Raw genomic sequence first — 26049 nt, 5'->3', positions numbered from 1 at the left:
AAATACAATTTTTAAAAGCACTAGAGGCAGTTGTGACATATTTCCACATTGAACAAAATTACAACACCAGCAGGACATATTATCAGCAGCAGCAGAGTTCAGTGCTTGCGTCTGTGTATTAATCATCAATTGTTTTAATTGATTACTGAAAGATATAAAGTGTTTAGTTCTTTGATATGAATTTGAATCACATCCCACTCCCTCGAACCCCTCACAGACCAGGCTGACTGGCTAAAAGCACTTTTCCTCAATGGGATCATACAATCTCCTCTCCTCTTCTGCTAATATAGGCTACAAGTGGTGGTGGAGCTAAGTCATGAGACACTTAATATATCAAACACAAGTTAACATATTTTATCATCGTGTCATCACGACTTAAAATCTGATGTTTTTTAGAATGGGGCAGTGATGTGAGTGCTTTGTTTTTGTCTAGTTTTTTGAGTGCTTGTTTGTGTAATAATTCAAGTGGTTTCAAAGTGCTATGGTTAGCCTGTGACCAGCTTGTTATACAGTGAAAATCATAGAGTAGAAACATCTTGACCAGCCTCTGCAGATTTGAAAATTTGCTACTAAATAAAATAAACACCTGACAAGTGAAAGACAAAAACAACTGTGACACTGTAGAGGGAAATAATGTAATTTTATTGAAATATATAAAATGAAGTTCTCGTGTAAGGGGAGCGTGTCGTCAACAGTTTGCTGATCCAAAATAAATCAACAGTACAAAGATGACTGTAGGAATACAAAACATAAACATTATAGCCTCTCTGACAGAAGACAGCTGCATGCATGGATGAGTGTGTCCTGTAAATTACACCATCTTCCAAATATGAACCATTTAACATAATTTCCCTCAACCACTTATTTACACTGTAAGCATAGTAAAGCTGTGCTATGGAGACGCATAGCCAGGTATCTTAGATGTACCATAAATGGGGTCAGGAGTCAAGAAAAAAAATCTGAGCTTTGGCCTCAAACTGCTTCTCAGTTACATTTTTAAACCTGTTTTTGTATAGAAATGATGGGAAATGAGATCAACTGACAAAAAGTACAAGGCTGAAATATACTTTAAGCATCACAACTGATGACTTATCAACACATGTGACTGATGTACATCTCTACACTTGCCGAGTTAATTTCTCCTCATTACTCTTCCACCAATACTGCAGGCATGACCCAAGAAAAGAAATACAGAAACTTCATTTTGTTGCTTTTTAATCAATGAAATATACTTCTTTGCCACATCCTGAACTTTTGTCAACATGTAAAACTGTTACAAACGGAGGCAGAATAGCCTGAAATATGCATAAATGAATATCACAGACATATCAGACAGGTGAACAAGATTGAAAATAATTTCCAGATACAGAAGGTTTGCTTTTATATTGTAAGGTAACCTGTCCAGAATCCATTGCCGAGCATGTGAGCTGTAAAATCCTTAACTGCAAGCAAAGTCAGAGTGCTCAAAATATTGCTTGTTTAATTTTTTTTTAAGTACTTTTTACATATATTTTTTTATTTTTTTACACACATTATCTCCAATTTATTTCTCAGAGAAGGGCTTCCAGAGTATACTGACCCTACTGTGAGTTTCAAATAACCACCCAAACAGTGCCCAAACGCTTCTCGCTTTGACTGCTTTGCTTTACAAAGTGAACATTTGGCTTCAGAGGCCAGAAATGCAATGAAAAAAAAAAAAAAGAGAGAACCAAAAAAAAAAAAAAAACTTCTCATAAAGGATCAATAGAACCACTTGAACCAGAAGTTACAAAGCACGTCGTCCTTGAAATAATTTCGAATCATTTGTGGCTGAAAAAAAAAAAGGTTAGATCCTCGTTGAGCTAAATTACTAAGTGCTCACTGACTGTACAGTATGCTCTGTCTTTTATGTGCTTTTTTTTTTTTTTTTCATTTTTAGCACTTAACATGGAAAGAAAAATAAGAGACATGGCAACGGCCGAAGCAAAGCAAGAGACAAGACACCCAAATTCATCTCCCACACGCCCCCGCCTGTCCGCCTGTCTGTCTGCAGCTCTGACTCCAATGATTCTTGAGAAACAGATACAAAGACCGAGGCGAGAGGGGCGCATCCAACCCCAGAAATAAAGAATTTTCTTACAAAAAAAAAAAAAAAGTCAAAAAACGGTGATTAACAAGATGAATGGAACTGAACGCCTGGGCGACTTTTTCAGTCTGCTTTCACCGAACGTCAATGCTGGTTTGTTTAATGACAACACTATCAGGAGAGGGACATGGAAACTTTAGACTGCCAGCATGCCCGGTATCAGGGGGAAAACATGCCAGAGCGGAAACGGGGTGTAAGAACATGTAGACACCCCTCCTCCTCCTCCTCTTCCTGCTCTTCCTCTTCCTCTTGTGGATTAGTTCTTGATTACCCCTCCATCTCCTTCGCTTACAAAACGCTTCCGTCCTCTGGTGGGGGAAAGAGAGATTGAGAAACATGTGAGTGTAAATTCGTTACGTACCTTACAACATTAAAAAAAATTAGGCTACATATATTTAATTTTTTGTACTGTACTATATGGTACTTTTTCTATTTGTTCCTTTTCTATGTGTAAAAGAAATATCTGTGCTCTTTTACTCCTGCTGTGATTGTGGTGCATAAAGTGTGGCATAGACATTGACAACTCCAACTTGTGAATACACCATCCAATAGATCTGCTCACCAGTTGTAGCTACTCTATACACTGATCAGCCAAACCACAAAAACCACTGACAGGTGACGCGAGTAAGATTGATCATGTTACAGTGCAGTATTCTGCTGGGATACCTTGGCATCCTGGCATTCATGTGCATGCCACTTGACACACACCACACACCTAAACACAGCTACAGAGCAAATACAGCCCCTCATGTCAACAGCAATGCCCGATGACAGTGGCCCTCCCAGCAGGACAATGTGCCACAAAAGCTGTTCAGGAACGGTTCGGGAAACTTGACAGATAGCTCAAGGTGTCAGCCTGGCCTCCAAATTAGCCAAATACCAAAGGGATTGATTATCTATGGCAGTGGTTCCCAACTGGTGGGTTGCAGGTCCATTCTGAATGGACTGCAAGTGACTTGAGAACATTTGTAAAAAACACACTTTATTTTGAAGTGCAGTGAATTTCTGGTGTATAGCTTTCATTTCAAAGCACCATTTCCTGCTGTAGAGTGAGTGACTAGTGGACAGCTACTTGACAGAGACAGCAAACTAGCTCGGCCAAATGCCAAGTACGACGTTGAATATATTAAACTGTGTGGACCTTGAACTAATGACTGGACCCCTTGGCTGAGCCACTGATCTATGGGATGTGCTACTACGTCACAACCCAGGAGGACGCCCCCAGAGGTACTGTGTCTATGCCTCGACAGGTCAGAGCCATGTCCGATCCAAGGAAGTCTGACCCTTTATCAGGCGTACCAGCACATCCCAGAGTTGCTTGATCTGATTGGGATCTGGGGAATCTGGAGGCCAAGACAACTCCTTGAGCTGTCACATTCCTCGGGCCATTCCTGAACAATTTTCGGGGTGTGGCATGGGGTACTGTCCGGCTAGGGGGGCCATTATCATCATAGGGTGCCATTGCCGTGGTCTGTTTGGGTGGCTGCATGTCAAGTGGCACCCACATGAATGCCAAGACCAAAGATCTCCAAGCTTTGATGAAGACACAGTGTCCTTTCTTCTTCTTTGGAGAATCTCTGTCCTTGAGCTGAGAGGTACCTGATTTGGTTGCATGCTGCTGAATGATGTGCTGGGAACCCTGTTTCAACTTCACCAACATGTTGGTTTGGGTATTTTCATGGGATTTGATGGCAGTAAGAAAAATATAAAATAAGCCATTGTCTTTTTTTAAGTGCTAACTAATAGCCAGCTCACCTGGAGGGGCAGGCATCCCTCAGCTGTTTGGTGATGACAGCCTCCTGGTAGCAGAGGTCCACAAAGGTCTCCATGATGGAGTGGGCATGCGGCACATCAAGGCTGATTTCAGGGAGTTCATTGTAGACACGCTGGAAACCCTACATGACAAACACAAATAAACAATGCAAGTTTGGTTAAATCATGTCTTTCACATGGACAAAGATATTCTGAACTTTAGTTAGGCTGAAATCTAAAAAGGCACTGACTCTGTTCATCTGATCCACAGTGATGAGGCCTGTTTTCCAGAAGGACTGCAGCAGCTTTATCATCACGCGACTGGCAGTGGCTTCTTCTTTTGACTCCAGCACCATCACTACAGCCTGGAAACAGAAGACAAAACACATGTGTAAGAGAGAAGGAGGAGTGTGTTGCCATCATTCGTGTCTTTAGTGTATGATATCATAATAATAAAGTCAGACCAGTAGAATCAAGATGATGAAAAATTATCTTCTCATAGACATGTAGGCTGCACATTTTACCACATGGTGGCGGTGTTTGCCCTCTGCCTTTATTTTCTTCACCAGAGAGGAGAAGGTGCAGTTGTTTCACACTTCACACATAAAAATTATTTTTTTAATTTGTGGTTATTTGTAGATAATAAAAAAACTATGTCTGAAAAAGTCCAGCTGGGGGAATCTGTTCTTAATGTGCTGCATGTGTAGAACAAATAGCACCAGGCTGTGCAACATCATACTGGGTACACGCACAACTGAGGCCGAATAAATAAGAACCAGATTGGACATTGGGTCACTAATTCATGATTGCCTGTTTTTAAAAAAGAAAAAACAAAAGGAGATGTCACACAGTGGAGAGTTAATCGTCTTTACTTAAATAAAGAACCATCGCAAATACATTAATCCGGCTACACCCTGTACTTAATCACTGAGCCGATACACTTGTATGGAGGAAACACAGCTCCATGTTATGCAATGTGCCTCTTCATTTTGGATCGATTGATTTGGACTGAGCTGTGTTAGTGCGAATGAGAGGACGCCTCTGCCAGACACACAGTGTCCTTGGCAGAGAACAGAAGTGACAGTCACCAACAAGTTGCTGGTTTTCCTCTGCACTTCACTTGTCAGGCACCAAGAGGAGAAAATACCCTTTTAAAAAGAGTCTCACTGTGCTGATTTTATCTCATTGTCATAATGTGGGAGAACACAGAGATACCTGACATAAAATTCTGACATGTTTGACATTATCTCTGCAAATATGATTTATACTCGACTGCTTTTTATGCCAAACACCTTTTCTGCTTTATATGTTGTTTCTAGTTTTATCTTGTTCCGAGTCATGCTTCTGCATGTCAGTGTTTTAATGACTTTCGATCTATCTGTGTGCTTTGGCTTGTCTGTTTTCTTGGTGAATATGTCGGAAAAGTGGGGCGTCGGTAGCGTAGTGGATAGTGCCAGCACCCCATGTACAGAGGCATCGCTTCGCTGCTGCAACGGCGGGCTTGAATCCGGCTCGCGGCCCTTTGCTGCATGTCAGTCCCCACTCTCTCTCTGTCTCCCCATTTCACCCTCTATCCTGTCATTAAAAGGCAAAAAAGCCCACAAAAATAATCTTTAAAAAAAAAAAATGTCGGAAAAGTATGCTATGTGTAGGTTGCGTGACGACAGAACAAAAACCAAACTAAGACTGATACAGTGACATAAGCCCCGTTTTCACCAAGCAGTTCAGTTCAGTATGCTTTTTTTCCCATTTCCACTGTGAAAGTTGTGGATGGTACCAATGGAGCATTTCCATACCATTCCCATTTTTGGTCCCCCCTCTGTTGGGGTACCTAGCACACAGATCTGGTACTAAAAGGTGGAGCTGTGAACACTGCAGTCTGTTGATTGGTCAGTAGCGGAGGGTCACTCTGCTCAGGGCTGAGTTGTGGCTGGTTTCAGGCTCATGTAACCACTGTTCATACTGTGGAGTTATATTAGTGGACTACAACTATAAAATAAAGGATGTTTGCCGCCTCTCGCAGCTGCTGGAGTCGAAGAAAACAGGACTTAATTCACTGGCTGACTAACGACAACTTTTAAAGGTGGAACGTTAACTTGTAATGTTACTAAATGCACAAGGTGACAACGTGAATCCATCAACACACCTTAAATTCTCCAAATGACAACTTTGACCATCACTTAAGTTTTTATATGACACACACTTTTAGTAATGAGTGGATCTTCAAACGTTTTTATATATCAATTTCGACCAGGTTATGTGAACTGCATATATTCTAATCCTCACTCAAAGGGGAAAAAAAGCATCAGAGAGCGGCATTCCTGTGGGCTATGGCAACACTAAACCCCTGAGCTTGCCTGAGATGGACTACATGCACAAACCCACCAATTTTAAATATCCCATGAGCCTGTTTTATTTTGTTCTGAAAATGTTGGCGTGCAGACTCGTTCTGTGGACAATAGACGAGGTGCAGACACTGTGTCACCAGTAATGAGGAAATACAGTGAGTGCTGGACGGAGCAGCGAGTAGCAACAACCCCGCCCACATTTACAGGTATCATTTGCGTTGGAAACCCTTGAGTCTAGGCACCATGTCTGAAGGGTTACTTTTGGTTCCAAAGGTACCATATGCAAAGTGTTTGGTGGAAACGAGGCTTTAAAGTCTTTCATACCTCATAGACCAGCTCGTGGTGGAAGTGTGGGACTTCCAGGTCCCGCAGACAATGCTCTGCCTCTGCAACATCTCCTGATATCAGGTACTCTTTGAGCAGGAGGTTCATCTGAAACAAACGGACACAGACAAATTGTCTTAGGTGCAGTTTGCACACAGAAAGCGTGGAGTGAAGCAAGGCTGTAATTATTGTAACTGGAGGGGGTTGTTCTGCCTATAAAGTCTGTCAAATGTAATAAATATTCTTTGAAATTCTTCAGTGAGGACTGGACGGACAGACACATCTTTGTCTCTTTCCTCTGTTAAAGACTAAATAAACCTGTTGCTCTGTTTTCTCTTTCACAGAAAGATAGATGAGAGAGTATTGATGGAACAATGCTGTGGAGATATAAATTACACCGAACTGTCTGTGTTGAAGCACAGGTCATTTTATTTTCCAGCCTTTATCTAGAACAGACACGTCCACACTATTCCATAAGGGGCCATGTGGCTGCATGTTATTTTTGTTCCAACCAATCAAGGGTGCATCAGATTCAACAAATTAACCATTTGAAGTCTGAGATCAGCTGATTAAATGAGCGGAGCCTGGTGTCCTCCTTCCTGGTTGAAATGAAAACCTCAACCACACAGGCCTTTATGGAGCAGTTTAGACATGTCTGATCGAGGACAAACCTTTATTTGTTCCAACACACCCTGGATAACCGTATTTACAGTGGTTGTTACAAAAAATAAAAAAAATAAATAAATAATAATTTAACAGGCATGAATTCACAGGTATGAACACAGACAGAGCTGACTGAGAGCTCAAGAACACCGGAACCACGTCGCTTAAAAGTATTTCAGGGATTTACCTGAGCAATAACCTGACTTCCTTGGGAAATAAAACTCTGCACACATGTCTAACATACCTGACGATCTGCAGTCAGCTAGACAAAACAATCCTGCTCGGAGCTGTGCTTGAATCTTTCAGTCTCTGCCTCACTGGTTGGTACTGCTTGGTTATGTCACTCTCACTGCTGAGCTGCACACTCACCAACCATCTTGCTTAAAAACCTATTTATGGATCAATTAGTCATCTCGCTTGAGATTCGAGGGGAGGGTGATTGATGCAACAAGTTCAAAAACCCTCAAAGCTAGACCGACAGCTGTGAGTCAACTCTGGATCTAATTCACTGAGCTCAGGGAATGTGTGGTCGTCTGAGCATCTGGGAGGAAAAAAAAAAAAAAAAACATGAGGGGGTGTAATGTGGACAGGCAGAACGGTGACAGAAGGGAGGACAAAGAAATCGAAAGGATTAGAAGAGGCTGAGAGTGAGAGCGCAATAATGTGAATATAAGGGGAAAGTGAGAGCAGCGAGTGAAAGAGGCCTTGTGCCTCCTGCAGCCCAGCGGGTTCCCCCCTGAGGCTGCGCACAACCAGGCAGGAAATCAAAAACTTGACAGGAGAGCCCGTGGCTCTGAGGGCTGCTGAGGCTTACACAATGCTACATGACTGAAAACACTGACAGACAACTCTCGTGCACAAAATTCCTTAAAATGTGGCGTAAAATTCAAATTGACGGACATGAAGACGTGCACTTGAATCTCCCACGCCACCCACACAAGCACAAATAATTCCAGAAATTCCACATCACGGAACAATAATTGTAAACAAAGACGAAGCGGAAAGCACGTGGAGTTTACGTGTGACGACTGTTCAGTTAAAGGCTAGGGTGTGTATCCGTGTCGGCTCCTCCTGTGCCCTAATTTTTCACGATTCCAAATTCTCAGGAGAGAAAAGTGCTCTGCTGACACAGCAACACAACAGAGGGTTGGCCTGTGGCTCTCTACCCAGCATGCATTTCTGCCTTCTGTTTACCTTATGTAAGAAACAGAGCTTGTCAATACAAACACTCTGACCTCAGGTGTAAGGGATCATGCATTAAATCATTTTGAATATGGAAACAAGCGCATGATTCTACAGTTTACCGTTTTTCTTAAACTTGCTTACCTCTTTGACGAGATGTTTGACGGGTCTCTGGCCTCCGCCCACGCCCCACACGTTATCTAGACGAACCATCTCCCTCTTCATGGTCAGCAGCACTTCAGCACGGTCTAAAGCCACTCTGAAAGCAGGAAACGCGACACCAAAATATAATTTTCTGCACAGAAATGGTCATGTCTAAGTCTAGTTTGCTCGGGCGATTTACCCAATTTAGCACAGAGGTCCAAATTACAAAGATAAAATCACAACACAGATGTTTTATTCTATTCAAACATTATCTGATGAACATACTGTACTACAGGAGAGCAAGACATTTGCTTCCCTTAATAAAAATGAAAGGTAGACACTTTTCTTAACACAGAAAGGAGGAAAGTTTAGGTTGTTTAGTGAATAAGTTATTGTATCTGCATTTTATTTTGCCCGTCTCAGCTCACCTGGCATGCTCACAGTCCACTTTGCCCTTGTAACAGTCCAGGAAAGACATGGGGAGGACGTGGTCCGCTATGGCTCTGGCTACAAACTGGCCTAACATCTGACAGACATTGAAAAAACATCAGGATGCAGCTCTATATCACAATTTTTTTTTGTAGTCCAATGTGTAAAGCAACTGGACAAAGTTTAGAGGTCTACCTGTGGAGCCTCCGGTGTGTCCAGTATGAGGTCTGGCAGCTCTTTGAGTATCTTGTCGAAGGCTCGGGCCATTTCACTTTGTGACAGCACCTTGCCCGACAGATCAGACAGCAGGCGGGAGGTCAGCTCTCTGTGGCTGGCCTTGCCTTCCAGGGACAGGGACACGGCCAGGGAGGAGAACTCATACTTGTGTTGGCCCAGGTTGAGCTCCTTCAGCAGCATCTGACGGGAGAAGGGACAAATAAGAAAATTTAAGACAGTAACGAAGCTAAATGATTGGCTCTGAATCAGTGTGAACTGAACTGCGCAGCCTCTAACCGGTACTGTAACTGATCTAAAGTTCTCTGTTACGCTGAAAACACCAAGCGGTGGAAAAGTTTGACTCACTGCAATAATTATATTTCTAATTTTTCTACGACCGGGAGGCGTATCATGTGTTTGAGGAGGCAAAAAATTCTTTGTAACATCGGTCAACATGTGCCTGGAGACACAGGACTTGTTGACTGATTGGCTGCAGGAAATCTCTGGTCCCAAAAGTTTAACTATCACCAACTTGTAGTTTAACCGCAATTTGTCACAGAATCAAACAGCCACTGCTTGGAGCGGCCACCACTGCATTCCACGAACCAGGCTTTGGCAACTTCTTCTATGAAAAGAGCCATTTTTGGCCAAGAAAGGAAAAAGAAAATCTGCCTGGAGATGCAAAACATATTTGAATAAAGGTTACAGTCATCTGGAACTAAATTAGCCCATCAGTATTACGAGAAGGTCTTCATGAGCATTCATTAATATGATTTACTAAAAGGTGGCTACTCTGCAGTGGGCTATTCATAATTATTTAGCACTTTAATCTCTCCACACACTATTAAATCCTCTAATTTCCTCCGAGACTTTTCCCTTTTTGGATTTGGAATCCATAGCTAGCTTTGCACGAGAGACTCCAGGCTAGCCACCACTACGCCGATTTTTTAATTCGATGTCTGGGCTACACATTTTTACAGTTGTAGAATGCAATAATCAAGTTAGGTCTACAATAATAAGGAATGAAAATCTCAATGTTAAAAAACAATCTTTATTTACGTCCATATAATTATGTGTCACAGCTACAAGAAGCCAATAGAGAGGGCCCGAAGAGCCTCATGCAGCTGCCTAGGTAGGTTGCCCACTCCTGCCGTAGACCTTGCAGAGCAGCTCAACGCAGGCTGCACTTGACCGCTGCTTGGTGTGTTTTTGGCGTTCCTTGATTCATCTGTACATCAATTCATTCTCTAAACCTGCTCATCCCTGGTCAAAAAAGCACTGACTGACAGGAAGAATAATTTGAAATCACTTACCTGGACCTCCCTTGTGTCTCCATGCTCAAAGTACTCCTGTACAATTGGGTTGACCATGTTTTCCAGTTCCTTCTCATCTATCTCTGGCACAACTGTTGCATAAACTGTGTCACCCTGTGAAAGAAAAACACATTTAAGATGCAGTTCACATCAATTGTCCGTCCAGAGTCCTATTTAGGACGATGCTTCAAATATGGGTGTTGCTGCAAAGAAGCTACATCCTCTAAAACATGGCTGCTTCACACACATCTTCAACCCGGCAACACAGAGGAGCTATACAATCAGCAAAGTTAAAGGTGGGCATCCAAGATTAGTGTCACCAATTCAGTGTCCGACCAAATGTCTCCCCTTCTGCTTTTGAGTTATGGCGGAGAGAAAAAAAGCTATGTCACAATAAAGCTGACCATTTGGATATAAAATTTCATCACTACATAATTTTATCCTACTGGACATATGTGTGAAATTTGTGTCATAATCTGCTTACGAGTTCTTGATTATGGCCAAAAACATGCTTTGAGAAGCTTGACCTCTGAGCACCAAAATCTATTGAGTTCATGCTTGAGTCCATGTGGACGTTTGTGCCAAATTTGGGGAAATTCCCACAAGACTTGTTTTATTGTGGATTTTCGTATTATATGTTGTATTTGCTGCATTTTAAATGTGTTTTGATTGGCTGCTACCTCGGCCAAGTCTCTCTTGTAAAACAGATTTTCGATCTCAATGGGACTTCCTGGTTAAATAAATAAGAGTTCTCCAGATATGACGTTCACTAGAACACTAGGGACAGATGGACCAGGAAACATAATGCCTCCGGCCACAGCTGTCACCAGTGCGGAGGCATAAAAAACCCATCTATCCATAAAAAAAAAAAAAAAAAAAAAAACGCACAACAAAATGGATGCACAGTCATTATTAGCAGCAGAAGCCTAAAGTTATCTATCACTATCAAAAAACACTTAACATGGCAGACTAAATCCCTCTTTTATCCTTCTGTGATGATGTAACATAAAACTTCTCTCTTTTGTCTCAACGCCTGCATCGATAAATGCCAAGGAGGTCAGTTAAAACCGGTCCAACTAACTTTTCGGGTGATGTTTTGCTTAACCTGGAGAACAATAGGAAGCACTGATTCACTGAATCTTAGCACAGACTCAATAGACTTAAAAAAAACAGCCTACACACTATAATAACAGGAGAATAACTCCTTGGCCTTTTTAAGAGAAAAGCTGGCTCCAGTTTTAATGTTCCGTAAAATCTAGAGCATAAAAAAATAATTACTCGATTGTCTTGACCTCTTTTGATGAGCCCGTGTTTATATAACAGGAAAATAAATATCAGTATAAAGAAGGATTGGAGCCAAAAGCCCAAAACGCTGATTCACTTTCCTGTTTTCTGCTCATGCAGTGACTGTAGACGGTGATGCGAGAGAACTAAAACAATAATTTAAGGCTACATAGAGGTAAAAGACTGAGCCTGTATCCACAGTTCTTGTCTCAACATGGCTGCCAATGATACTTGAACCAAAGATGGATTAAAAGAGAGGAAAGGCACGTTTTAGTTTCCATTACACAGCTACGAAAATAATATTTCCATTTTCCCACGTACAGGATGACCTGTGCCATAAAGATATCCTCTATCAGGTGATCCCCTCAGACTGACTCAAAGGACACTGTCTGCACATGTCCTGTGTATTTTTCTGTACCACTCTGTCTCAGTTCCCCTTTAACACACTGACATCTTTCCACCATGCTCCCTCAATATTCAAGGCCAAATTGCACTGCACTTTTCTGAGTCATTATCAACTTTTTTTACTGACAGAAGCCACGTTCCCACTCTGCATTCAGTGTGTGACCATAACAGGAGACAAACAAACTCAGCCTTCAGCATCCCGCCCAGCATTTGCTTGATAACAGGGTTAAAGATTAAATACTGTTGATTGTGATGGGACGGAGCCACCTGGATGAAGCCATCATGTGAGCAGGTGTGTTTCAAAAAGGAGCTTCGGCCAAATCGTGTGGACTTTGACATCAAACAGCGACAGATTAATTATCCAGTTCAAGTTATGATAAATGTTCTTGGATCAAATGCATCATAAGATAACTCATCACAAGTGATCAGCGCATTGTGTAATTCATTATAAATGCACGAGTGCATATGCTTGTTGTCTGAGTGCGGACAGTCATTATCTTGTTCGTGGAGCAAAGCCTCTTTTATATTCAGTGTGTTTCAGCAGCAGCAGCCCTTCAACATCAGCACGTTTGTTTGACACAGGAAATAAAAGGTGGCAGCTTTGATCAGTGGGCCTCTTTGGAACAAAAAGCTGCTCCTAACAACAGGTCAGAGCAACAACAACTGTGATAAGCTAACCTCTGCTGGTGATGCTCTTTCATCGGTGGCAGTTCAGAGTGTGTGTGTACAGACTGTTGATGCTCAGGTAGAAAAAACTGTTTAAAAAGTAAAGGATCGACGGAGCAAAAGACGACAAAATGTCCCCTTTGTATTGAGCTGAAACAATTATCAATTAGTTAGCCGAAAGAAAATGAATCTGCGACTATTTTGATTTAAAAAAAAAAAAAAAACATTTCCGGGTCGTTTTTCAGGCAAAACTGTCAAATAGCTTTGCCAATTTTGGGTTTTAAACTGCAGTTTGGACAAAACAAGTTATCTGAAGATGGAACCTTGGAGTAAAATTGTGAAATTCTCAATTTTCTCACAATAGTTGCCAAAATAATAAATATTTCAAGATATCTCTTGGTTGCAGATCAACTGTAGTGATGGTCAAAATGTAAAAAATGCAGCTGTGTCGCGGCCCTTACACTGAAAATTAAAACTACTAGTAGCTGCGATGCAAACGAGGTTTTGAAATCACATTTTGCCATAGGTAGTCTAGGAATGTGTCTACTGCTGCTGAAAACTCAAGGCTAGACGCTGGGGTGCTTCTCTATCCTACTCCATGCCAACTTTCAAGGGCACAAAGGCAGGTTGTGCCTGACGTTGCTAAGCAACCATTACCAGCAACGCATCATATATTTTAAGTGTGTATTATTAGGCTTAAAATATTATCCATGGGACAGATGTAAAGCTCAGGGAAGCCTCTCTCCTCCATAGCTATCGCAGACTGATATTTATGGGAGAAGGGAGAGAGATCTGCCAGCTGTGATTAGTTGTTCCTTGTCACACGACGTGCGGCACGCGTTGCTGCATTCCAAACTTTGCATTGCAAACTTTGTTTTTATCAGGGCCAGCACACGTGCCGCATCTTTAAACACATGGAAAATGTGCACTACGTGCTACTCATGTGTCTACTTTGTGCCAACTTTCAAGGGCATGGAGACAGGTTGCTCCTAACGTTGCTGAGTGACCATGACCAGCACTGTCATAGGCTATATCTAAAATCACTCATTCCTCACTATGTAGTCCTCTAAATAAAAATCCCTACATAGTGAGTAGGGAGTAGTGAATGAGTGAATGATTTCGGACCACTGCCTACACAACGACATCATCGCTCTTGTTTTTGAGCGCACCTTCCGCGGATCTAAATTGTCAACGACTGATTTGACGGCACAAGAGATAAAAATAACACAGCCCAAAGGAAATAAAGTAAACGTATTACATCTAATCACAGACAGCTCAGTGGGGATCATATCAAATGTAATTTTTTCCCCAACTTTGAGCACAAAACCCAGGCACCACGGTAGCCTAGGAGTGAAGTTGACGTCTATGAGCCAGAGCATCCCAAGTTCATGTTCTGCCGGGATCTTTGTTACGTGTCATTTCCCATCTCTCTCTCTCTTCTCTCATTAACTGTAAACACCTTTAAACTGCCATCTTTGTAAAGGCCCTGACACACCAAGCTGACAATCGGCTGTTGGGTCAATTTTGGGCCTTTGGTGAGCGTCCGTCACCCTAGTTCGTGTAGGGTGTCCCACACCGTAGCCCCCTGTCTGCTTTTTTTTTGGCTGAATCAGCATGTTGGATTGACTTGTCGATGGCAGTGCTTCTTGGTGAATGAAATCACTCTGACTGGCAGTTCAGGTCAGTGCATAAGACGAGAAATGGAATTGAGGAAAGTAAACAAAGAGCTAAAGTCAACAGGGAATGAGTTCAAAACAAATGTGTTACATGTGGTAAGATTAATTTTCTTTAGCCACTGAGCTCTTGAGCAGAAACGTTCATGGATAGCTTGTGTTGGTATTCACTGGTGCGTGGTAAATATGCTCTGCTCTTTCAACACTGGATTGTGTTGTTAAAGTGCTAAGTGGCTAACTAGCATCAAGACAGTTTTCCCTTTTTGGATGACAAATACGGACTACTGCCATCTGCTGGTGAGTTATTTCCTCTCACGCAGGAGCATAACGTACATGCTGGTTGGCCATCGGTTGAAGTCTTCGCTTTTCATGCACAGGCACCCAAGGTTTTTGTGAGAGTCCCAACCCTTTCTTCATGAACAGTCCAAGTGTGCTGTACTAACTCACCTGAGCAGATTCATCGTAGTTGGGGTCCCGCATATCAGGCTCCTCATCTTCATAAACCATCCCAGCTGCCCCCCAAACTCCTTTACCACCTGCCCCACCTGGAGACAGCAGACAAACCGTAAAGACATGTTCACTATTATGGTAATATGAAAAAGCCATTGCCACTAACACAATTAGTGCCAGTGATGCAACACATTTACAACCAAACTAACCGCTACTGATAACAATCAGCACATATACACAAATCACAGTCGTCATATCTTCATATGATAATTAGTGTCTCTAACATTTATTTCCAATGTATGTCTGGAGGATGAGGTTATAACCTATCAGATGATTATTTACACCAAAACCCTGTGTGTTTATTGTTGTTAGCTAGTCACTAGAAAAACAGGAAGCTTATGTCTTAAGCGCTCCTCTACTAAGCTGAACTTTCTCAGGTTATGGAAAATATCCCCGTCTGGACACAGCGCCTGTGGCTGTCCCCTGTAAAAAGGCTGTGGCAGAAAGCTGCATACACCAGCTCAAATGCACCTTTTTTTGGCAGGCCTCTGCCTTTGCCCGTCCTGGATTTGCGGTCATTGGTGTTGACTTTGCCCTTTGGACTGTTTGGGTCACTTCCTGCCAATTCTCCTGACTCAGAGAGGGACTCGCTGGTGGAATTGCGGGATGAGGACTTGCGCAGGCGGCGCTTGGCTTTGGCTTTGAGTCGCGCCTCGTGGAGTGCTTTTTCCTGAGGCGTCCAGTTACCGTTCACCTCCGCCTCATTGAGCAGATCATCGTCAACGCTGTAGGGATGGTCGGCCTCTGCCAGGTTGTCGTCTAAAGAGAACACCCCTGTGGTCAGAAAAATAGAACAGTTGAGTACAGTGAAACGGTTTGGATGTTGCCACAATGAGACGATAACAAACACTACAAAGGATTATTCAGTCATTGTACTGCCAGAAAACCATGTGCAAGTCACCGTAGACATTGTTGGCCAGACAAGTACACTATTTTGAGCTGGGTAGCATTAAAAAAGCATTATGATAACAGTACCAATAGCAGTACCCTTAAAGGGATGCTGATAGACATACTCCCGAACGTTTGGATAGTATCTCAGAATGCTAAACTGCCATCTTGGTTGGTTGCTCCAACTTCACCTCACCACAGACTATATGTCTAATGTAGCTTCTGCAATAGTGGGCCAGTCACGTGTCGCAATGAATCGGAGAACACTTGCAGTGATTGGCTGCGAGCAAAACCATACAAATTGTCTTTTTTTCTAGGTCTGGATACAAAACGCATCGAATGCAGGTATCGTGTGAATAGAGACATTTCCATGCTACTTGGTACTGGGTTATTTTGGTCAATACCTTAAAGCAGAGTCCTGCAACGTTTTGTGGACCATACCATATGTCAGGCACCATACCATATGTAGACACAATAGCAACCGTTTGGGAAAGACATGAGAGAGCCACACGGCGCACAATGAGACAGAACTTACAGTCAGTGTCAGAACTCGATCTTATGGAAAGTCTTAACTTAAACTGATAGATGTGATAGATTTTTTTCTTTGGTGGCTAACCACTGCCCAGCATTTGCTCAGCACCATTTCATTTTATGTATGCCGGGGGTTTCTACCCGCAAGTTATTGATTTGGTCTTTTAGTAAGGATCTAAACCACAAAAAAGTAAATGCAAAAGGAATACTTAGTCATGACATTTGATCTGCTGCAACAATGTTCATAAAAACATCAGTAAAAAAATTATGGCGCAGCTCTTAGACAAAAACAGTTACGAGGATATGTGATACATCAGACAGATCATAACTTAAGTGAGACATTACATATTTATGGTCAACCTGCTGATATTGTTTGGCTTGGATTCATCTGCATTGCAAAACACTACCACACGCCAGATAATCTCTGGCTGCATGTTCTACAGCCACCTCCATATGTCCCAGCCATGTTCTGCACACATCAAGCCAAAGGTCACTTAACACCCAAGACACTACACGAGAAGATGGCAGCACAAATTTTCACACACGGTCTTGCGACACTCACCAGCTGTATCAGCAGGCGTAACATTTAAGTGTGACATTTAGTAACTCAATACACTATTCTCCTGGGGGTGTGATGAAACGTATGCAGTAGCAAAACGTCTGACCAGGTTGCTTCTTGGAGCTGTGCAGACAACAACAAGTGGGACTGGAGTGTTCCTGCAGGCATGGGAGGAGCGAGGGAGCAAAGGGGAACACATGCTAGAGAAATGCTGACACCACATTTTTTTTTATTCCTCCCGTCTTCTCGCGATCTGTCCGCAGCAGCCGGAGTGAACCTGACTACATATGGCATGGTTGGGTCCATGACTGGTCACATGACAGGGCCGTAGGAGAGGGAAAGCGGCAGGAGGAGGAATGTCTGAGGGTGTAATGAATACTTACAGTTCTTGTGCATGGGCCCAAATGGAAGTTAGAGTTATGGCCCTATAGATTACAGGACATGTAGTGGAAATGCTCGGAGAGGGAGGAGGCGAGGGGGAGACGATCCAAGCCACAGATAAAACTAACAATCTAAAAAGGAGCTGCAGTCTGTGTGCTGCAAAAGTACCAACTGGGGTTATTATCATACCTCTGGTGCAGGGAAACAACAACATGTACCACTTTTTAAAAAAGGTATTCAAAGGATCTCAAATGTTTGACTTGGAATGTGAATAACAAATGAAAGGAAGCACCTTTGAGCTAAGTGGGACACCTCCCTGAATTAACCTGTTGCTGTAAGAGCAGCACCACACCCTTGGCCTTCGAAATCTGTAAACAGCCGGCCATGTGTCATCTCCTCCTCCTGTTCCTCCTCCTTCCCTCATGTAGGCCATGGGGCCTGCCAGCACAATAAATTAGAAACTAACCAATGGCAGCGGGCCATACACAGGACCGGCCAATTGGAAAAGAGCAGAAAAATGAGAAGGCAGAAAAAGTGGGAGCAGTTTGCCAAGACTAGAGTTGCAAAACGAGCAGAACAAAATGCAGCCGAGCAAACTCAGCTTTTAAACCTGGTGGAAGAAGTTGTGTGCCGACTTTAACTGCTGAAAAAGTTTTTGTCTTAAGGTTTACTCTATGAAAGGTCTATGTGTCAACGTCAGCCTCATAAAGCTGCAGCAACAAACTCTGCCGTCTTCAACCCTGCACGCCTACCAGAGCACGACAAAATGAATGCCAAACCACACAGCACTGTCATGATGGTTTTCAAAACCGCCCCCACATTTAACCAGTTCTTAAACACACAGCCAGATGCAGACCAGCAGAGGACCTCTGCCCCACATGCTGTGTGGGAGCGTTCCACAGTCAGAGAGCGAGCCGTAGCGTTGAGGCATTTAGATTTAGGTCTGCATACAGTAGCAGTTGTGAATGAGAGGGAGGTCAGTGGAGCACATTCCTCCTGAGGGGCAGACCTGGGTTTTACTCAATGTTTGCCTTATTGACATTTTTGGGAGATTGTGTCAAGTTCAACGGCATTACAGTTAGACCCCTCCACTCAAAAACCTGTTGCACTTGTATGTGTAGAGTGGTGTATGTGCAGCGTTTGACTCTCAAAGTTTGTTTTGACATTCATCTGCTGAACTGGAAAAGTTTCTCTGTGCTCACAACTGCAGGTGAACTTGTGAAATGAACATTTACTTAGTCATACATCATGGATATTTCAAATAGCTTAAAAGACTACATGCAATTCAACTATTTCTAACTAGGTCATCAAACTTTTTGTGGAAAAACAAAAGCAGAGGTGTTTACATGTCTGAAAGCTCTGGTCTGGCGTCACTGGGCAAAATTCCCTTTAAACTTTGAGCATACTGTAATTCAAGTGGACCAAGAGAACACTAGACTTCTGCACCTCCTTTTGACTTTTTTCAGGCTTTAGAAAATCTAGACCATGACGGGAGACTTTGGCAAATTACAGGTCATTTCAGAGAGAGGGGGCACTTTCTGGCTGTTTTCAAATGCAGACACGTGTGTACATCCCTTCAGGTAAAGCCGGATTCAACGGCAGAGAGTCCTGCAGAGAAAGTTGCCATTCCAGAACTGGCAACAACTGCCTACACACTACAAAGCAACCCCAAAAAAGGAAGAGGGAGTCTGACAATAAATGAAACAAAATGTGTCAATATTGGCCAAGTGTTCCACAGATGGAGAGATAATCTTGCTAATAGTTCAGCCTTCTGCTAACCAGAGGTTGGGGCTCACAGCTGTGGTTCACATTCATGTAGCTAATGTTAGCTAAAGCCTCGACTCACATTGTGTCATCTGCCTCGCCCCCCTTCACTACAGTCCACCTCACCAGGAGGAGAAAATGCAGCAGCTTCAGAGACAAGCCCCCAGTCAGTGGCTGCAGCAACCTGAATCCAGCCAGAGCAAACCCCAGCTCTCGGGGACTAGACAGCAGCGCCTCCATGCCAGATCAGCAAACTTTCTTTTGCTGCCATTACACTGGGAAGGCCTGGTTCTGTTTGCCACTGGCCTGCTATGACACACAGCGGCAGTGGCGTTGTCCTGACATTACAACCGCTTGCCAAAGGTAAATGACTCTGGAGCTGCCCATTCTGCTTCTCACCAAGCAGTTCACAACAGTGGGAAGCGACACAGGTGGGCTGGCTAGCTACTTAATTTTTGTGTTATTTGTGGTGTGATAAATGTGCATAAGCCCATGGTTGGTTGTCTGGTGGAGGGACTTATATATGTGCAGCAGACCCTACGTCATAGCCTCTGTGCGTGGCCTACGCCGTTGTGAGCATTTATACTTGTGTGGTTGTGTCACTCTGCAGTTACACCTCCAAAACACTAGTCGGTGGCGGAGGTTTCTGTGAAGTGCTGTTAAGTTTAGTTGATTCAAAACACACCCAAGTAACACATTAAACAGACAAAGCACTTGTCCTTTGCTTGACACATTTTCCTCACAAATATAACATGCTAACGTTATTAGCACAAGCCTATGGAATTTTACATTGTACGAATTAGCCTAGCGGCCAGCGAACTCTCCCTCTACTCATATGAATCCAGCAACAACAGCAACATTTAACAAAGGTAACGTTACAAATTTCAGCTCCATTACAGCTCACAAGGTTCACTGACAAAACAACTGTCTTATACTAAACATGTTTTCCAAACAAATAGCCTATAATGTGCTAACGTTATTAGCGCCAGCCTATGGCATTTTACATTGTATAAATTAGCCTAGTGACGAGCGGAGATTTCCTCTGCTCATATGAAGCCAGGATAAATCACACAAGACTTAAAATGCTATATTGTGGAGGCTTTATTGTTTCTTGTTTGACAATTTTTTGCCTTTTCCAGATTTCTGCCTATCCCAGCTTTAAATCATGTCTGTAGGGGCTCTTAAAAGACAGCAAGACATTTCTATGTAGATGACAGATTTGTTTTGCACGCCCACTGTCAGAAGCAACTAAACTAATCTCACAAAGTGCTTTCATTTAGATTCAGCAGACCTTTGTGAAATGAGCCAAGTTTTATGTGTCTCTGTGCATCTTAAAAAATACATTACAACAAATGCAAGACTGCCAGCAACTTACACATCACAAATTTTGACGACACTTCTGTGTAAAATGTTCCAGGTAACATGCAAAGAACAACAGATCTGTTTTCACAAGCTGGTTGCACACAAGGACTGAGACAGAGGCAGTGCATTAAGGGCAGCTTATTATTATTCTAAGATGCGTCTGCAATGCCTTCATACATCTCCTCCTTTTCTTTATTCCTCTCCTTTTGGTGTTTAGTCTGCATTTGTTTGTGAAACGCAACAGTGGCCCAGACTCTCAAAAAGGAAACATAGGTCTCTTTAATATCCTGGTTAAATAAAGGTCAGCTTTTAAAGATCTACTAAAAAAGATCTTTGTCTACCCACGCACAGAAAAACACAAAGCAAAAACATGTGTGTTGTCCTCTGAGGTCAAACAAGCATCTGCAGAAAAACACAGTGGACAGTAGAAAACAACTCTACTGTATATGGTGCTGTGGTGATAATCTATCAGAGGAGTAAAGGGTGTGGACGTCCTTGGGGTTTAACTGTCATTTCATTTAATAACAGGAGACTTGGGGCAAAATTTTGCTTAAAAACATGTTTTGGACTCGGCGCCTGAACTTGTGTGCTTATGATGATTCATGTTTAAATTTACAGCAGCAACAACAGAAGCTGGGGAAATGGCCGCAGAATGCTCCACAAATAAAAGCACAAGTGTTGCCATGTGTGAAACAAGCTTGTTTCTCGTTTTATTAATGCAGGGTGAGAAAAAGGAAGTTAATTTATGGAAAGGTGTACGGATTTGCTGACTGTGCTTCTTGAGTCACCCTCCGTAACAGCTGCAGAGCAACAACAGATAAAGTGCGCGGGGAAGTGCGTGCAACAGATTAGAGCTACGCAGATAAACGTTTAAGAGGTCGATAATGTTTTTTTCTTTAATTATCAGCAGATCGCTTCAACAGATTTACAGTAAAGCACCACTTCGCTCAGTTTCCAAACTAAAGGTCTTGCAGCAAACGGATGGTGTGCGCAAACGTGTTTTCATGAGTGTATGTGGGGGGGGGTTAACAAAAGAAGAGAGTGCAAGAACATAACATAATGTGTACTCAGCAGGCCACGAAGAGATCTGGTTTGACACCTATGGCAGTGGGTTTCTTCCATGATGCTTGTAACGCATGTATTTACACAAGGCGCTGTGGAAATGTTGTAACAGGTGGGGCTCTACACAGGCTTTAAAGCTGCATCTATAGGGGACCTCTCACGGCACAGACTGGCTCTGTGTTGCTCCGCAAACTCATCCAGGCCAAACACATTATTTATGGTGAAATATTACTTGATAAGTCGCTTAGTCCGGTGACATAAAACGAATCCAGTCAAACTCTTTGGGCACTGATATCTGTGTTTTGCCAATTATTGAATTTCTGCTTGAGGGTTGAAGAAAGTTTATGTTCTCCTTTAGTCAAAATACCAAAAATGCTTTCTCAAAGTTCATGCGATAAAAATAAAGGTTAATGGAAAACACAAACCTGACAACCAAACCAAAATACATATTTTTCCTCTTACCTGTCAAGCTCTTTATCAACCTAGATTTTTTTGGTGCAAGCTGCAGAGTGTTGGAGATATCGCCGTAAAGTTGTCTGCCTCCTCTCCAATATAATGGAACTAGATGGCACTCGGCTTGTGGTGCTCAAAGCGCCCAAAAAGTACATTTGAAAAACTCAACAGCAATATCTCTTTCCAGGAATCGTGACCCAGTTACTCAAGATAATCCATAGATCTTGTTGTGAGCAGTTTCATGTAGGAACTATTCTCTCTAACAAACTACACTAGCCGACTGCTAGCTCACCTAGCACCACCAAACTAGCCAGCTGACCATACAGCGGCAATGTCGTATTGTCACAAAGTGCCAAGTATTGTTTTTTCATTATATAAGTAATTAATATTACAAATAAAAATTAAACTTTAGTTAGCCTACTGGAATAATATGATCAATTGCTTTTTCAGTCCACTAGAAACATTTTGCTGCTGCAAAAAGTGGCTGACATGAGATGAACAGACTCAAAACTTTATCTTATTGGATAATACAGATGTGGACAAAGATTTCCTTTGGGGACATAATTTACAAATAAAATTGCAATATATTTTATCACAATACTCAGCATATTGCAACATATTTAAAATCGCAACAATATTGTATCGTGACTTAAGTTCCGCGATAATATCGTGTCGTGGATCCTTCGGTGATCCCACCCCTAGTAGATGCACACTTTCTTCTGCATGGTAATATGGTTGACGGGTGTAATTCATAGAAAATATATGGTTGCTTCATGAAACTGCTCACAACAAGGTCTGTGGATAATATTGAGTAACTGGGTCATGATTTCTGGAAAGAGACACTGCTGTTGAGATTTTCAAATGTATTTTTTCTTTTTTTGGGCGCTATGAGCACCACAAGCCAAGCGCCATCTACTTATATTTGAGAGAAGGGAGGCATCTCAACAGCCGATATCTCCAACACTCTGACACTCACAGCAAAACAATTTAGACTAATAAACAGCCCTACAGATAAGAGGAAAATATGTATTTTTGATTTGGGGGTGAACTGTTCCTTTGAGGCTTCAAGATGTGGCGTGAAAGCTCTGAATACGCTAGTAGGTGGACCGTGATTTCAGAACTTTAACACTTAACAAATATGATGGTTTTAGATATAAAAAATGCAACGAGAGGCTTGATTTTTACAGATATTTATTGTTTTAAAATCAAATACGTTGGGTTATACGTCTGCTAGTCAGACTAGAATTGTTAAGACATCACTTGGGGCTATGGTAACTCAACTAATTAATTCATAGTAAACCATAATCGCTGGTTATGCCCCAAAGCAGATCCTTAACCCCAGAACAACTGATCATTGGGGAAGATGCATAACTGGTAAGACTTGTGTGCTATACCATTCAGCTTTTACATATTTCCCATACTGCTGTGTGAGTCCAGTGCCCAGAGTGACCCACAACGAATCAAGGAGTTGTTTTGCCCCTTTTCCCCCAGCACAGACAATAGAGTCTTTGACAGTGTGTGTGTGACCACCTAATCGACAGAGTCTGCTCAATGAAGCGTGTCTGACCTTCCTTGAGAAAAAAGGTCAGTCAAGTACATGCAGAACAGCCCATCTGTGCACCCAAGCACCAGTTGCTTTCACACACTCACCACCATAACACAACATAACAAACCATGTGGTGGCTCACTCTCACATGCACTGATTTACCCCGGTGTAACCTCAGGTGAATCAGCTGTGTGTGTGTGTGTGTGTGTGTGTGTGTGTGTGTGTGTGTGTGTGTGTGTGTGTGTGTTATTGGGGGCACTGGACAACTGTTATTATTAACATTTGAGGTTAAATGCCACTCACATGTGTGATATCTCAGGGTGAACTGGTTGTGGTGCTAACAATACATTTCTATGACTTATGTAACCTTTAAATACACAGCCACGGAGAGATTATGTAAGGCTTTCCTATTGGCTCTTATAGTAGGCTATACATATCGACGTCATCGGCAGGCTGAGCGAGGAGAGCACGGAACCTTGTGTACCGTGGGCTCAAATGTCATTCACACAGCCACTGTAGAGTAAACACAATCACTATCCAGACGGTGTGCGCATTGGGGACGTATGGTGGATAGATAGATGATAAATTAAATATGTTTACTGTATAGATTGTGCGATTTAAATCAGAAAACTGCTTCCTGTTGATGCAGTTTTCCAATGATGACACTGATCGACTCGCATTTGCTTGTTGAAATATATAATATCATGCAGGAACAGGATGTTTCCTGCGCTGCGCCTCGGTTTACAAAAAGGTTCAAACACAAAAACACAAAAAGTATGGACACACAACCGAAGTAGGTGATTGCGGAACTGTACCAATTTGCACATGCACGACCAGGGAAAAAACAGGAACCAAAACAGCTCAGTCTTACTCATGCATGCACTTGTTTAACACCGAGAATGAACAGCAGTTGAACGTCTGTGTGTATAAAAATGCACCCAGCAGCTGCTTTAGTGTGTGTGCAAACAACGACTTGTCAAAGCGGAAGTAAGCGTTGTGGCCTCGTCCAATCAGAAACGCGAAAGGGTTAAATGTAAAAGCAGCACAACAACACACAGCGTCTGAAAGCTCTTAAAACGCGCAAAACGCAAATGGAGTTTGGTGCTGGTCGCAGCGTCCGACGCGCGAAGCTGCACCCGCGTGCAGAGCTTGTTGCTCCAGTGTTTTGTGCGAGTGTGTGTATATGTGTGTGTGTCTGATGTACACGGAGCACATGGTGGAGCATGGCTGGCGCTGCAGCCCATCCCATGCACGGACAATAGATGAGGGAGAGCACGCCGAGCAGGCCCCTCGGTGGCTCCCCGACACTGTGCACCCGATGTCGGCTGGATTCATTCACTCACCGTCGGCTTTGGGAGCGGAGGTCCACGTATCCACTTCGGTCGCCATGGCGCTCTCTCTCCCAAATGCTCGATTAAAAAATCCTCACGGTGAGCTCCTCCTGTCGAGCTTCAGCTGCAACAAATCCCCCCCCAAAAAACAGCAAGTCAAAATGTCTGCAGAACAAGATGTTTAGTGGAGAAGTGTTTTGGGCAGACTGCACGTGCTGCAGGGGATAAACTAGAGTCCTGATGCCCCTCTTTGTCACACTGCACGGTGTCAGCTGCAGAAAACACACACCAAAAAAAAAATAAATTGAATTACAAAAAGTGCAGAGATACTAAAGAATAAGGGAGTGGAATAACAAAAGGGTTTCGCACTCTTCTCAGCGCTTCCGGCTGGGAAGAGTAAAATGAGAGCGCTGACGGGAGGAAAGTAGGTTAACTAGTCGGAGAGCATTTCAGCAAACAACCTGCAAGATAAACAAAGTCTGTTTTTAACTTTGCAAGAGCGAGCTGAGAGGAGTCACGTGAACAAAACGCGGATGGGGAGTGGTTACTGGAGGGGGTGGGTGCTGGTCGGCTCTGACCAATCACAGCGCAGGATAAACACGTCTGCTTTAGTGTAGAGCTTTTGTTGTTGTTGCTTGAATTGATTTATCATAAAGAAAAGGACCAGCATTCACACACATATTTATAATATTTAGCATCTATCATGTTTTATGTATTTTATAATTGTACTTCTGGTCGTGTTTATGAGCTATTTTGAGTGTATTTAATTATTCTATTATGTAATTCTCCTTCCTTTTGTTGTCAACATGGATTTTACTTATAAAAATTAACATTAAAATGTATCAAGTATAATTTAACAGAAAATATTCGGATTTTATGACCTTAAATTTAACATTTAATCACAGTCTTTTCAAGTATTTAGCTATTTTTTGTGGGTATTGCTGTAAAAACTGTATACTACCTGTACTCTACTTAAATCTACATAACGTGTTCATAAACACATTTTAAAACACAATTTGCTCCATGTCTGGGCCCATATTCTCATTTCACCTCTCCACTATTTCTCATGAATTGTACTTGTATATTTTTTTTGTCTGGGTTTTTTTGGTGAATAAAATTGAATTATTCAGTGGCTGCT

The 26049-nt window shown here is 42.5% G+C and overlaps 1 protein-coding gene across 1 annotated transcript; it reads right to left on the bottom strand.

Annotated features, from left to right (window-relative positions):
- Nucleotides 1-621: 621 nt before the first annotated feature.
- Nucleotides 622-25402, bottom strand: pdcd4a (programmed cell death 4a). Its single transcript, XM_050044454.1, has 11 exons — nt 24924-25402; nt 15506-15808; nt 14972-15069; nt 10497-10610; nt 9163-9384; nt 8967-9064; nt 8539-8653; nt 6550-6657; nt 4129-4242; nt 3881-4020; nt 622-2433 (listed from the first exon to the last, which is right to left on the bottom strand). The coding sequence occupies exons 1-11, from the start codon at nt 24967-24969 to the stop codon at nt 2382-2384; spliced, it is 1410 nt and encodes a 469-aa protein (XP_049900411.1). The 5' UTR covers nt 24970-25402; the 3' UTR covers nt 622-2381.
- Nucleotides 25403-26049: the final 647 nt, after the last annotated feature.

This window comes from Epinephelus moara, chromosome 5, assembly GCF_006386435.1.
Source record: "Epinephelus moara isolate mb chromosome 5, YSFRI_EMoa_1.0, whole genome shotgun sequence".
NCBI classification, from domain to species: Eukaryota; Metazoa; Chordata; class Actinopteri; order Perciformes; family Serranidae; genus Epinephelus; species Epinephelus moara.
The sequence above is the reverse complement of the archived record's forward strand: the minus strand, read 5'-3'. Positions and strand labels throughout refer to the sequence as shown.

Bases quoted from the DNA above. Each gene is read 5' to 3' on its own strand.
- pdcd4a (XM_050044454.1), bottom strand. From the start codon at position 24,969: ATGGCGACCGAAGTGGATACGTGGACCTCCGCTCCCAAAGCCGACG. The intron at 15,809-24,923 runs GTGAGTGAATGA...TTCTGACCACAG, and splicing joins CTCCGCTCCCAAAGCCGACG to GGGTGTTCTCTTTAGACGAC. The intron at 8,654-8,966 runs GTGAGCTGAGAC...TCCTGCTTTCAG, and splicing joins GTGGACTGTGAGCATGCCAG to AGTGGCTTTAGACCGTGCTG.